This window comes from Primulina huaijiensis, unplaced genomic scaffold, assembly GCF_012295235.1.
Source record: "Primulina huaijiensis isolate GDHJ02 unplaced genomic scaffold, ASM1229523v2 scaffold5453, whole genome shotgun sequence".
NCBI classification, from domain to species: domain Eukaryota; kingdom Viridiplantae; phylum Streptophyta; class Magnoliopsida; order Lamiales; family Gesneriaceae; genus Primulina; species Primulina huaijiensis.
Window position 1 is genome coordinate 166,398 of NW_027360734.1, and position 14,411 is coordinate 180,808.

Genomic DNA, 14,411 nt, shown 5'->3' on the forward strand with positions numbered 1-14,411 from the left:
ATACCACCCATATATATACGCAATTTTATGCTACAATTTGAAATTTCACATTTTTAATCATCTCTATCTACATCATGATCACGCTCAACAAATAATTAAAATATAAAAAATATACTCGAAAGCACGCACAAGACAAATTGCATTTTTACTCATGTGTGTGTTTTTATTTTTATTTTTTTGCATTTTTGTTATCTGTGTTATCTAATTTCAGTTATAGTTATGTATATTTTGATTTTAGACAATTTTATTTATTTTTCATCAAATGTAGATGTGACCATACACATTATAGCGGCATATCAAAAATATATTAGTGTCACATCAGTCTCACATCAACAAAAGATCGAATTAAAATTGTAAAAACAGAAACAAAAACAAAAATAACTAATTGATTTTGAAATTTGACTACATAAATATCAAAATCATAAAGAAATAAATATATAACAAAAATAATAATAATTTTCTATAGGTATATCATGAATATATATATATATTAGGGGCATGAAAATTTCAGAATACAACAACTTATCTTAAAAGTAGCAAAGAAGAAAGCTACGTGTGAGCCAGATATGAGTGGCGTGTAGGGTTTATCCCGTGCACTCGGTGACCCGAACCATAAAATCCTTAAATAGTTGTTGCATGTTTTTGGCCGCATCTCCCCATTATTAATGGTTACATAACTTTTTAAAGGAATTGGTTTTTCCTTCTCAACAGTTTGATTACTATTTTAGGAGATTCTTGTGATTGTAATTCATCATTTCATGAGATTTCCAAGGATTTCAAATATGTAGTCCCGTGTGACAATTTACATGGCTGTGTCTTATTAAAGACACGACAAGGTGTTTGTTACTGGAAAAAAAAAAGAAAATTAAATTAATTTCAAGCCCAGCCCAGGTTTGGAATGGCCCAAGATTAATTTCAAGCCCAGCCCAAGTTTGCGAGTATAGGGATCCTTCTGAACTTTTTCCCAAACATCCAATCCGCCCTTTCTTCTAGCTTCTTCGCCGCCACAGATTCTTTTAACTTTGATTGTAGGATAATTTCTTGTTTTATTTGACTCATAAAAAAATATTATTTATTATTTTAAATGTAGATTGAATTAACCCATCTCACGAAAATAAGTATCGCCTCATAGGATACCCACTCCAGAAGAAAATTCATATATATTTTTTTCAAATCGGTAATCACTTCTTCTTCTTTTCCCCTAAAGATTGCAAACACGCTTTAAGTCGGAATCTTGTTAAATTTGGGTTCATCTGCCAATAAATGTGTAGCACTCTATTCATATTTTTATTATTACTTATAATCATAATTTGGTGACCTTGAAAAGGTCATATATAGAGTTTTACTAGAAAATTCACTGTAGAAGCTAACATATATAAAACGTCAGTTTTAAGATTTGTGTGTGAATTGATCAAAGTGCGAAAACAGGAGGGCGGGCAAACAATTTTTTTCTCCTTTATTTAATCATTTGGGCACAATTTCAACATTCGTGGCAATTAAAACAAGGTGAAGCCAAACAGAACTGGGCCAGGTATCGAGTTTCAAGCTGATCGATATCGAGTCACCAATATCAAAACATCTAATATACTCAAAGTTAGAGGGGTGACCTTATCCCTTCTAATCCAATTTTTTTTTTAAGTACTCGAGGAATTTGCAATTTCCGTATGAGTAGATTTTTCGTGAGATGGTCTCATAAATTTATATTCGTGAGACAGATCGATCCGATTCATATTTACAATAAAAAAATATTTTTTATTGTAAGTTGAATCAAAGATTAATCTCATAAAATCGACTTGTGAGACTATCTCGTTGAATTTTTTTTTGTTGTATTCGAAATCAACCACAACGAATCCAAAACTATATTACTTATTCCTAATAAAAAATATGAAAATATAATTAATTTGAAAATGACAAAAAAAAAAAAAATGTTTCAATTGAATAAACATACCACGCATGTGTATGTATCCTCGTAAACTTGGTGGAGGAATGTTATATGATCTTCTAACATTAAATTAGAAATCTCTTAATTTTAGTAGGATCGAGGCCTTCCCACTCCTCTTATCCGGAAAATCACGTGTAAACTTTGGCCACGAACTACCAATTTGCCTTTTATTTTGTTTTCCAGCAATGCGTACATGTAAGGGTACAAGTTGCCCAAACTCTCAAATCACATGGGACCCATACTTCATAATGAATCCCTTTGTTTTTTCTTTCTTTTGAAACAGATTGCACACAAAGAGCCAAACAACCCCCTTATACACACCTGTTTAACGACGATTTCCAGTTTTTATATGGCTAATATTATGCCACGTTGCATCTTCTCATTGGCCATTTCGTGATCTCCCTTACCCATCCTCTTCTGACCTTATTTTCTCGATGTAAATAATAATCATATTAGAGGTCTTTTTAAGTTTTGTTTAATGACTTCTTGCATCGTATCATGTAATTAATTTCATGAAATAAATATAGTTGAAAATTAGAATAAACGAAGTTGCGTACGCAAGCTAATACCCTTGGGAGCTAATTTAATTATAATAAAGTCAAAATTTGAATATTTAAATAAATAAACTCAAAATAAATTTTGATGACTTTTTGATGGTATTAATTATTGGTCCCCTAGTGTATTAAAAGCAAGGAAATAGGAAATGGTATTATTTTCCTTCATACAATTCTGAAAAGACGAATACAAAGAAGAAAAAAAAATGGTGGGTGAAACTTGGAGCTCCACTTCGAAGATATGCGACGCATGCAAAACTTCCCCCGCCGCGGTGTTCTGCCGGACGGACTCCGCTTTCCTCTGCACAACATGTGACACAAACATCCATGCCGCCAACAAGCTGGCTTTGAGTCACGCTCGTGTCTTCCTCTGCGACGTCTGCGAGCAGGCCCCAGCTTCCGTTACCTGCAAAGCCGACGCTGCGGCGCTCTGCTCCGCGTGCGACCGCGATATTCACTCCGTCAACCCCCTCGCCAGCCGCCACGAGCGCCTTCCAGTCATCCCCTTCTACAACGCCGCTTCAGCCATGAGATCATCTCCCTCCACCGCCATAATCGTAGATGAATTCTCCGAGGAGGAGGCGGAGGCCGCTTCATGGCTCCTCAACGACCCGAGTAGTAAAGTGGACGATGAATCCGGTTCGACCGAATATAAATCCGCCGAGTACTTGTTTAATGATCTGGATCCGTGTTTGGATCTTGATTTGATATCGTATGAGCAGAAGCCCAAGAATATTGGAGTGACAAACGAGAAAGAGCAGTACCATTGTTCTGATGGAGTGGTGCCGGTTCATCAGTGCAAGAACGAATTCGAATCGGGTCAGATTCCGGGTCCGGTGGTTGACGGGTTTCCTACTTGTGAAGTGAACTATCCAGGATCCAAGCCTTTCGTGTACAACTTCACCTCACAATCCATCCGCCAAAATGTACGTTCTTCATATATCCTTCATTTTTATATTATTATCTTTTATTATTTTCTTGATTTCCATTATCATTCTTTTTTCGCCAGCGTTTTTGTTTGTCTTATTTCTAATAACAATTAACACTTATTCGTAAAATACTTTATAGTTGAACTCGATATCGAAAATTAAACTTTTATGAGTCAAGCGCAGATTAATGCGTGCTATTTTAACTTGAATTCACAACGGTACAGCACATGCATGATGTGGATTCGGTGGATCATAAGACCAATCTATCAGATCATCTTAGTCACTTTGGTGCTAATAAACTATAAGTCTAAATCACTTTTTTACTGACTGAAATTAAAAAACAGGTATCATCTTCGTCCTTGGATGTGGGATTGGTACCGGACCACAATCCGATGGCCGATGCAATAAACACATTTGCGACCAACGAGACTATCCCTGCCAACCCGGCCTCCTGGCTCGACAGAGAAGCAAGGGTGTTGCGGTACAGGGAGAAAAGAAAGAACAGGAAGTTCGAAAAAACCATCCGATATGCCTCGAGAAAGGCCTATGCGGAGACGAGGCCTAGAATCAAAGGCAGGTTCGCCAAACGTTCAGAGCTCGAACTTGATTCCTCCTACTTTGTCGTCCCAACTTTTTAGTTAAAGTCGTGGGATTGTCTGCATTTCTTGTTTGATACAATATTGTATATGCATGTTTTGTAGGACCTAATCACGACTTGACGCTGTTTTTTTAGCTTTGATGATGTAACCTTATATGTGTAATGTGATGAAGTTTTGTTTGTGCAGCAGACTGTCAAGATCGAGTTTCTTAAATTTTGTTTTCTGGGGTTCAAATGATCGCTTAAACAGTAGGGTTTAAAATATCCACAGAAATATTAATTACCCAAAATTTATTATCGAAACACCAGAAAAAAAGTTGCAAACATTACTAAAATTCTTTTTTGCTTCTTGCTCAATAATTAAATTACAAGAATCAAGCAGTGATTCTATGCTTTCCCTACGAATTCGACATCGAACAAAAGAACAGAATCTGGGGGAATAATGCATGAGCCTCCTCTACATCCAGCTCCTCTTATCCCATATCCAAGTGCAGGAGGAATTCTCAGCGTACGTTTTCCACCTACAAAATTATATTAATCAATATTTGTCAAAGGGATTAAATATGAATTTCTAGCTATTAACCAATAAATCTCAATATTTTTTAGATAAATTAATTTAATTAAATTAGATAATCTACAAAAAATTCAATCATTCTATTTGATAAACATAAAAAATTTGAGACGAATGGAGATATACCTACATGCATGCATGTTAGATAGCACAAAAAAAAAAGGATGATATACTAATGTTACCCGCAGACATGGCTGGAATCCCATCACCACCAAGGATTCCTTCATCCCATCCTTTTATCACCTACATTATCATAAATTTGACGAAAATACTAATTAAAAAATTTATCCAATCTCATGTTTATACTGAAATACTCGTGTATTTATTTCAAATATATAGTCTTGATCAAGATGCATCAAACAACACGACAATTGTGATAATGAACATCTTATGTGATACTGATGCGTGCTCGGTCGATCATTCTGCCACTGCTAAAATATTGTGTTACACCTGGATCGAATTCTACAAATTCAATGTACATAATGACTAGTATCAAATTATAATCGTTATTGATGTGTACTATTCAATATTAAACTCGAGATTTTGAGAATAATATTAACATGTCATAGAGCACATGCTATTAACTCGAACGTATAATTCTTGCTCTCCGTCTCAAAGGTTGAGTGGCGAAATTTTGAGTCTTAGTCTATTAAGTTTCCAAAATTTGTTTTGGTACAATGAATTTTAATTTTTTGAACTATATTTTAGTCAAATCGATGATGTGATTGAAAAATGCAGATGTCATTGAAAATTGCTGAATTTTCATACGTCGGGTAAGTGAGTGGACCAAAGTAGTCGAAAATTAAAAATTAATATTTAAAAACTAAGCTTTGAAAACTTGAGACCAAAAAAAAAAAATTGATCAAGCATAACAAAAAATTATTTTCCCAAATATAAACATGTATTATGATGAAACTACATCCAAGAGTACCCAAACTCATAAAAATATTGATTTCCAAATCAACAGTTACAATATTACCTCACCAACACCAACCCGAAAAGTGAGAGGCTTCCCCCTATCGTAGCTGCTGTCAAACACCTTGCCATTCTCCAGTTTCCCCACATAATGAGCCTGCAAAAAAGGCCCTTTCCCTCATTTTGTAATTTTTCTTTTTCAGAGGGGTTTTCAGTCTTATCTTAAGAGACAATTAATTGAATACAAATTGAGTTTTATGATAATTTATGGTTCGATCTATATATACCTCGTGAATAGATATGCATGAAATTAATGCCTCGAATTACCTTGATAAGCTGTCCTTTGACAGGCTCGGGTCCAGTCCCGATTACTTTGTCGCAATACTCGAGGCCTGAAGAAGCTGCGGTGAACTCGCACGGTGGAGAGGCAGCTTCCTTGGCCGCCGCAGAATCCTGCTGAGAATTAAGAAACTGAAGAAAACTACTGAAGCAAAAGCCAATCCCAAATGCTGCTTCTCTTCTGCTTATAGAAGCTGAAGTTGCCGTGCTTTGTTGTATCTGTAATATCACACCTGAGGATTTGAAATTGTATAGTTTCTTTCTGCAGATTCCTGGGGCAGCATTGGTTTTGGGATTGTATGCCCCAGTGGAAAATGGAAGAGTGTTCATGTCCAGTTTCTAGCCAAACACAAGGAGATAAGCTTGGATTGACATCTCGGAAAATAGGGAAAAAAAAAGCCCGGTTACCTTGATATNAAAAAAAAAATTGCAAGGAAGAAAAACCAGAGGTTCTAACCACAGTCCCTCGAAAAATAAGAACCGGTCTATCATTCTTTTTATGAGAGACCGACATTTCTATCCCGGTTGTGTGTTTAGAAAAATGTAAGGAATGATGGTTTGTAATCTGGTTCTTCGAAAAACATTCCAAATAGCAAGAGGAACTAGGCTAGTCCTCGATGTCTCAAAACAAAATTTTTTTTATAAGAGTTGTGGGTTAGTGAACTCCGGTATGATACTTGATACAATTTTGATATGATGATCACATTTTTTATTTTTAATGATGTAACATTCATATATTAAATGTATAATTTAAATATATTTAATAAATGAATATCATCTCCTGATTTCTGTAGTTTGTTGTTACTTTTTGTTCCACTTATATTTTGTGTTTAAGCATTATGCTTGGTAATTGGAGTCCTGCTGGAAGGTGGCCTGTAATATTTGCAGTATTTTGCGATTAGATTATCTTATGTTGACGTAATAGTTTCTTCAATTTGGGCAATATGAAAGGCCATGGGAGATTATTTCTTTTTTCTCACGAGATTGGAAGCTTATGCTCCTCGAGTTTCGTTACTTTCTCCTTGGTGAAATTGGAGCGCACGCTGATTTAACTTTAATACCTACATCTAATTGTGTTTTCAGTAGCACAAAGTAGAGGTGTAAATGAATCAATTGAGCCGAATATGATGAAAACTTTAGGGCTCGAATTCGGATCGAAATTGATATGTTCGAGCTCAAGCTCGATTCAAAATTCGAAAAATTTAAAATTTTTGGTTCGTGTTTGATTCAAATATGGGCTCGGGTTCGAGCTCGGCTCGGAAAATTGGAACATATTCGCGAACTATTCTAAGTATTGCTCGAAAATAAATAGTTGAAAAACTCAAAATATATTTATTTTATATATATTTATATTATATTAATAATATCAATGTCCGTGATCGGTTCGCAAACTATGAAACAATATAATTCGAGCTCGAGTTTGGCTCGAAAAAAAGTTCCAACATGTTCGAGTTCGGCTTGAATTCGATAACATGAATCAGATATTTTTCTAGCCAGCTCGAAAAGTTCGCGAACCGGCTCAATTCGTTTACACTCTTAGCGGAAAGGGTTTGAATATTTGCACGAAAACTGTTCATTTTCATTTTCCACCTTGTTTTCCTCATCTTTTGAGTGGGGACGAGCTGGATGTAATGTTGTATGGTAAAACATTGATTTGTTTTTGCATTTTGGTTTCCATAGGAGCTCATCTTGTTCTGAAACTGATTAAATACGCCGCTTACTGCTCTTCCAGGACAAGGAAGGTATACCTCCAGATCAGCAGAGGCTCATATTTGCAGGTAAACAGTTAGAAGATGGCCGAACATTGGCAGATTACAATATCGAGAAAGAATCAACGCTTCACCTTGTCTTGAGACTAAAGGGAGGGACTATGATCAAGGTTAAGACCCTCACTGGAAAAGAGATTGAAATCGATATTGAGCCAACCGATACCATCGACCGGATTAAGGAACTAGTCGAGGAGAAAGAAGGAATCCCTCCAGTGCAGCAAAGGTGTGGTACATTTTCTTTTTCTGCTGACTGAATCTTGATTTGATTATTGATTTTGTTAGATTTGCAAAAGTAGGTGGTCCAAACTTGCATGTTTTTATTTGAAGATTTTGTTTTTTTTCAAGCACATGTTTTGAACCATGACTTGAAGTCATGAAAAAATAACTGATTTGACTTCGGAATTTAAGATATTGGGCCATATGGTGAAACAACATATTTTTTGTATGTAGGCTCATATACGCTGGTAAGCAAACTTGCAGATGATAAAACTGCCAAAGACTACAACATCGAGGGAGGCTCTGTTCTTCACCTGGTTCTTGCTCTGAGGGGTGGGAATCTATAAAGAGCAACTGGGATTCCATAGATTTGCAATTAAATTTGATTTACTGGAAACCTGTTAATGTGGCTTATGATAGGCCAGTTTATTGAAATATTCATGAAATTGTGATTGTGTCTTCCCTTATTTATGTGTCTCAATTATGAGAAATTTTTTTTCTGTGAATCCTCTAATTGGCGGTTGAATCATATTGAATCACGGGATTGATTCACTGAGAAGTAATTCATCACTTGTGAGTCCGGAAAACTGTTTCTATTTGCTCTCATGTCACTTTGTGTTACAACTACATAGTTGTGTTTCATAAACAAATGGACAAAATTATCGATGAGCTGGGAAGACTCTCCGATTTAAATCCTTCTGAATTTGTGGCCGTGTAAACTACGCGATGGGAAGAACGGTTATCTAAAGTGGTATCGTTAGGGATTTGATACATTTGCATTTTTTCGCGAATGGTTATAGATTTCCATAAGCCCCCAAAAGCGAGCCAATGTAGGCGTTGGTGCTTATAATGTCGACGATATTCTTTTACAAATGATCGTGCAATGTATTTTAGTTTTAATATCTTTTTCTAATTAATGGACTAATATTTTGGGTTTAGAGTTTTACATCAACTCTAGAGATGAGTACGTTCTGCTAACGTAGCAGCTCTACTCCTGTCTGCGTTTTCCCTAGTACTAGGATACTGCGATCAGAAAAGTACGGCGCATAAGTAGACATCAAAGAAGTTACACAAGGAAATAACATTACAAATCACATTAAAGACAGTCATTGCGTTGGATATCTGAAGTTACACGTTTCCGAAGAACAAATTTTCAGTAGAGCATAATTTGGCATGATAGGTTTCTGTCTTTTCTACACTTCATTGGAGTACAACTCTTTCTATTCGTGTTCGTTTTGTCTTCGTTACTTCTCCAATCTCGACTAAATAGAGAAATGGAAGAAGCATTGAACCACCATATAAAAGCATTTTATGCCTCAAATTGAGTTGCTATTCGAGGGTTCATCTTTGTTGGTCAAAAAACGGACAACAACGATGGTGATATTATCGGCACTTCCTCTCTGATATGCTTCCTGCATTAGCCTCTTTGCTGCTTCTTCGGGCTCTTGGATCGGTTTAGTCATCGAAACGGCTTCCTGTAGATAAAGTATTAATTACAAATATATTCAACCTTGGATATAACAGCAAGAATCCAGATTACAAAACCAATAACTGAACCCAAAATGTAGCACCTCATTCGTAACAACGTCCCAAAGTCCATCACTTGCAAGGATAAGGAACTCTAAGGTGTCATCAACCTTTTCCTCCTGTGGAAAACAAGGTATCAAAACATTGGATAGGATCACCAATGGTTTCGCTAGAAACGCCTTACACGCAAGAACATTAAGACTCATTGAAGGCTTTCTTGAAAAATTTTCCTAGCCATAACGCTTTAAAATATCAGGAAATGACAAATTTGGGGCCACGCACACGACGATCAGAATCATCAGATGTTCAAACAAAAAAGATCAAATTTCATGATAACACAACAATTCGTCCATATTTTCCTTCCATCAAAATAATATGATAGTTCGCATGATGTTGACTTGTTCACATATATCATTATGAGAGAGTATTTACAGCACACCTGGATTTCTGGATCCGCGACAACATACTGCTTCAACAGTCTATCACCAAATGCACGAGATACTGCAAGCACGCCTCCAACTCTCCAAGTCCCTATCGAGAGTATTAAATCAGTAGAAAGCCAGAAACCATTCACACCACAAGAATGATACTAAATAATAATCGAGAATGAAAAAGCTATGGTAACTACTACTACCTGCCCACATTACAAAACCTCCAGCATCTTCAATTCTCCGTCTCTCATCTGTTTGGTCCGGTTTGTGATCTCGGGAGACAGCAATGGCTGAAAGATACAACCAAACCATTTAATCCCATGGAATAACAAATTCCAGAGTGAATACTCCATGGAATAGATAGTATATTGAGTACGGTCAGCATCCACAAAGAGCAATAAGCTAGTATTATTCTAAAAAGTTCAAGTTCTAATGCTAACAGATAATCTTGCCTGTTTAATTGCATCAAATATATACTCCCTGAGTTTAAGGGTTCTAATTTCAGTATGTAGCGTTGTAAAGTGTCGGTTGTTGTAACAAAGTTATTATAAATAACAGTAACAGTTCAACTCAAGTATTTAATCCATATAGCGCCTAAATGTTGAATTTCCACTCTTGTACAGCGAAAGCAGCCATACAGGACTGCAGGCCATCACTGATATCCAAAATATGTGATCGGTTTTAATTGGCAATAACTTTCATTCTCCATCTAAAGATAAAACTGATTCAACGAAGGTTTCAGTTCGAGTAAATTGTATATAGAGATGCTTAAAAGAACAAAGCATGTCGATCTTACCATTACCAGCCCGGCAAACGACAGCCCTGGAATCACCAACATTTGCCACCAATAAACGGTCACCAACAAGGATAGCCGTGGAAGCAGTTGACCCTGCATCCCTGTTCTGATTATTTTCAGATTTCAACAACTCCGAGTCTGTATGACGGTATGCATCAGCTGGAAAGGAACCAAAACAGCAAAACATAGCTAAAAGTAAGAGAAGCTTGTAATATAATGTAATAATTGTGATGAAACATGAAAAACATACCTATAGCCGATTTGGTGTCTGAAATAAATGTTGGGTGCCCGATCAGATTACTGAAAAGGTTTTTTTTAACATATTCTGCAGCTCGAGCTCCACCATGACCTATAATGGCAAAGACAGATACACAAGTGAAGAACCGCTCCAAAAACATAGAATTTGGTAAACTACTACAAGTCATTCAGCAGTAAATTCTAGATCTAGGAAAAATAACACGGAATAAATTAGGTGAAACTATAGGGAGATTTACGAATGTTGACCAAAGAAAATCAAGAAAAAAGTAAAGTAGACATATATCATGCTATATATTACTTGTTAATATGAATGTGCTGGATGACATTTACTGACTTTTGAATGAGATGAGTTGTTCACATTAATTTGCATAACGATGAATAAGGTAGATGTTACTGATTTCATTAGTTCTTGACCTGCCACATTTGTCATTTACATCCCCTCTGTCAACTGTGTTTATAAAATTTATCAAGAAAAAAGATAACAAACTTAATGAAAAACTTAGCACATGGAAAATTTCCTTTTTCCAATGTTAATTATCGGGCTAGAATCTACCCCATAGATCTTCTAACTCTTAGAAAGGGGAAACCGTGAATACAATCAGCCTCCATTGCAAGAAAACAATAAAACTTAAGGATCGTTGCATGTCCAGGAGAAAACCCTAAATTTATTTACCTGGATCGCTGATTTAATGGATTTTGGAAGGGCAAAATGTGCATTTTAAACAAAGGTATAAAATTCAAAATTTGCATCTTGCCTCCCGCTAGATCCGTCCCTGATAGTAACGTGGTATCATAAGCTTCTAAAAGTAGATTACTTGTTTCTTTCATGAAAATTTTGAAGACAAACTTGTGTAAACTCCAATTGCCTGGAGAGATTGAGAGAGAGAGGGAAGACATACCATCAAAGACACCAAACAGACCAACTATCTCTCCATCTACACCATCAATTCTTGTCTCGTAGAAATCCTCCATCGAGGACCTTTTACCTGGAGCACTTGCATATCCGTAGCTGAACTTCTCATTCTGACTGAAACAAGGTAATTAGGGGTATTAAGGGTTAGATCATATAACGTGCAACATGTTCTTCTTTCTGAGACGAACATCCATGAATATCTCGACAGGATATGACGAAACACAAACTTCAGTACTGTACAATTTCAAGAAATTTAAACCAAATTGCTGCTGTTCATACCATGAATGAAAGCCCAAAAATGAATAGAATTTTTTGGCGTCAAAAAGTTTGTTGCTTATTCATCTTAACAAGTTTCCAAGGCCACAGATAGCGTCAATTATACTAACAAAACCACATTTTCTCAGCGAAAACAATCAAGTCCAACTTATTTGTCATATATACTAAGTTAAATCCCATAGATGGGAGAAGTATCATTTTTACAGGAAAAAAAGAAATAGCAACACAGGGAATATGAAAAAATTAAGTTTTTCCGAAGCTTTTTCATAAAAAAGAAAGGGTAATCTAAAAAATATCCATCATAACAACAAATATAGTCCAACAGACATGTTGTTATAAGCACCTAAATCGTGCGGCGCCGATAACATATGTGACAAATGAAAAATTAACTATTTCAATTAAAACTTCTAACAAAAACAATCTTTTCCCGAAATTAACTCAAAGTAGACCCGACAAAATGCGACAAAGGTTTTACAACTAACTAATCAGAGTAACCACACGTGACTCAGACCTCAAAAAACAAGTCACTAGCCACCTATAGCTGGTTAGCAGAAATTAAGATTGATGCAAAAGATAATAAACGAAGGCCATGTAATTTTTTTTTACTCCACTTTGTGCATTATCACATACAAAGAACAGTAAACCACATTAAAGAATGCAAGTGGTTGATAAATAACAAGAGAATTCGATTCATAAATCAGAATGAATAAGCACATATTTTCTTGTTAAATAATAAAAAAATCTTGATTTGGTGAGCAAATTAGAAACCTGAAATAAAATCAAATCAAATAAACAACATAATTGATAATTCAAAATCGGCATGAAACATGGACAAGACGATCACCTGAGGCCTCCGCCGCTGACGGGGGCATCATCAACTTTGTTTTGGCTGGTAGATTGCGACAAAACTGAATTGAGATAACCCATATAACCAATCTCAACCTTATATTCTTTATGCTGAGAGTCCTTTTATTGCTTCAAATTTTTGACCTTTTCAAATCAAATGCAAAAGGATCAAGTTCTCTTGCCCTCTGGCAAGAATGCGCAGCAAATCTAGATAACCTAAATAGGAAAATGCTTATAGAATTGGTGCCAAGAAACAACTATCACACCATCACAGCATCTGAAGTATTTTCAATCCCAAGAATTGATTTTACCCTCCAACCTGTCAACAAAAAACAAAACATAACAAAAGAAGAGAGAAAAAATCCCATCAAACGTCAGATCTAACAATATGCAAGGGCATGAACTTCATGAGCCACAAAAGGAGAAGCGAACAAATCCAACGTCCTCAATTTTTTAAACCCTTAATCAGATTACATAATCGAAATACATCCATACCCGTCATATAAAAAATCTAAAACTTCAAAAATGAAATCTTTTATCACAACATGACTGAATAACTTCTTCAACGGTGATTGTTATATATAAAAGAAAACCCATAAAAAAATAATCACTTCGACATACAGAGGCATGCGTAGACAGAGATATAAACCTGAAAGATGGACCGGAGAAGAAAGCCATGAGAGAGAGAAGAAAGACAAGATGAAGAAAAGATCAGCTTATCTTGTAATAGCACAATAAATTATTGCAACGGTTTTGAATCAAGAAAATGGATCAATGATTAGTCGAGATTAAGATCATCAACAATCAACAACAAAAATAATAATATCATAAAAATCCTTCATATTTCCTATCATTTATGTGGGTTTCCCATTTAATTTCCAGGAAGAAAAGAGAGAGAACTCGTTTAAATGCGATGATTTGTATTCACTTGTTATGGGTGGTTTTGGGTCCTACGCATAGCCGAAATTAAGGGGGATGAAGATTGAAAAAGAAACTTGGTCAAATCACAAATTTGACGTGTAACTTTAACTCCGGTTTCATCAAACAACGGGTGGGCTAATTAACTTTACATTCTAATCTGTGCTGAATTATCTGAAACTAAACATTTCAAGTTTATGTTTTGAAAATTTTTTATGCTACTCAAAAATTTTTTGATTAAAGATAATTTTTAATTCATTAATATCAATTTATAACTTACTGTAATTAAACATACACGACCTTTTTTTTATAAAAAAAAATACTTAAGTTTTACGAATGATTAGAATTATAACATTATTATATTCATATATTGATCTTACGTACGAATCGAATGTTGTGGTAATGTTTTCATAAAACGCATTCAACATCGTGACAACTTACCATCGATCAATCAATAAATTAAAAACAATCTCTGATTTTAGATTGTTTTTAAAAGATATTTTTTTCTCAAGGTTCAAACGTCACGCGAAAATCAATTAATTTTCACCAAATACCCTACACGAACAACAATATTTGCCCACATATTTAATGATCATATATTTCATTTCTACGT

The 14,411-nt window shown here is 35.4% G+C and overlaps 3 protein-coding genes and 1 pseudogene across 3 annotated transcripts; 2 read left to right on the forward strand and 2 right to left on the reverse strand.

Annotated features, from left to right (window-relative positions):
* Window positions 1-2,634: 2,634 nt before the first annotated feature.
* On the forward strand, window positions 2,635-4,204 carry LOC140970316 (zinc finger protein CONSTANS-LIKE 3-like). The gene is made up of 2 exons (XM_073431980.1): window positions 2,635-3,422; window positions 3,770-4,204. Exons 1-2 carry the CDS (start codon window positions 2,703-2,705, stop codon window positions 4,061-4,063), a joined length of 1,014 nt encoding a protein of 337 aa, XP_073288081.1. The 5' UTR covers window positions 2,635-2,702; the 3' UTR covers window positions 4,064-4,204.
* An 81-nt stretch (window positions 4,205-4,285) lies between these two features.
* Window positions 4,286-6,255, reverse strand: LOC140970317 (peptidyl-prolyl cis-trans isomerase FKBP13, chloroplastic). Its single transcript, XM_073431981.1, has 4 exons — window positions 5,837-6,255; window positions 5,574-5,666; window positions 4,777-4,837; window positions 4,286-4,544 (listed from the first exon to the last, which is right to left on the reverse strand). Exons 1-4 carry the CDS (start codon window positions 6,176-6,178, stop codon window positions 4,411-4,413), a joined length of 630 nt encoding a protein of 209 aa, XP_073288082.1. The 5' UTR covers window positions 6,179-6,255; the 3' UTR covers window positions 4,286-4,410.
* Window positions 6,256-6,635: 380 nt separating this feature from the next.
* Window positions 6,636-8,418, forward strand: LOC140970330 (ubiquitin-NEDD8-like protein RUB2; annotated as a pseudogene).
* Window positions 8,419-8,899: 481 nt separating this feature from the next.
* LOC140970314 (probable protein phosphatase 2C 59) lies at window positions 8,900-13,812 on the reverse strand. Its single transcript, XM_073431978.1, has 9 exons — window positions 13,530-13,812; window positions 12,879-13,199; window positions 11,745-11,872; window positions 10,838-10,936; window positions 10,588-10,746; window positions 9,995-10,081; window positions 9,800-9,891; window positions 9,405-9,479; window positions 8,900-9,308 (listed from the first exon to the last, which is right to left on the reverse strand). The coding sequence occupies exons 2-9, from the start codon at window positions 12,959-12,961 to the stop codon at window positions 9,150-9,152; spliced, it is 882 nt and encodes a 293-aa protein (XP_073288079.1). The 5' UTR covers window positions 12,962-13,199; window positions 13,530-13,812; the 3' UTR covers window positions 8,900-9,149.
* Between the last annotated feature and the right edge of the window lie 599 nt (window positions 13,813-14,411).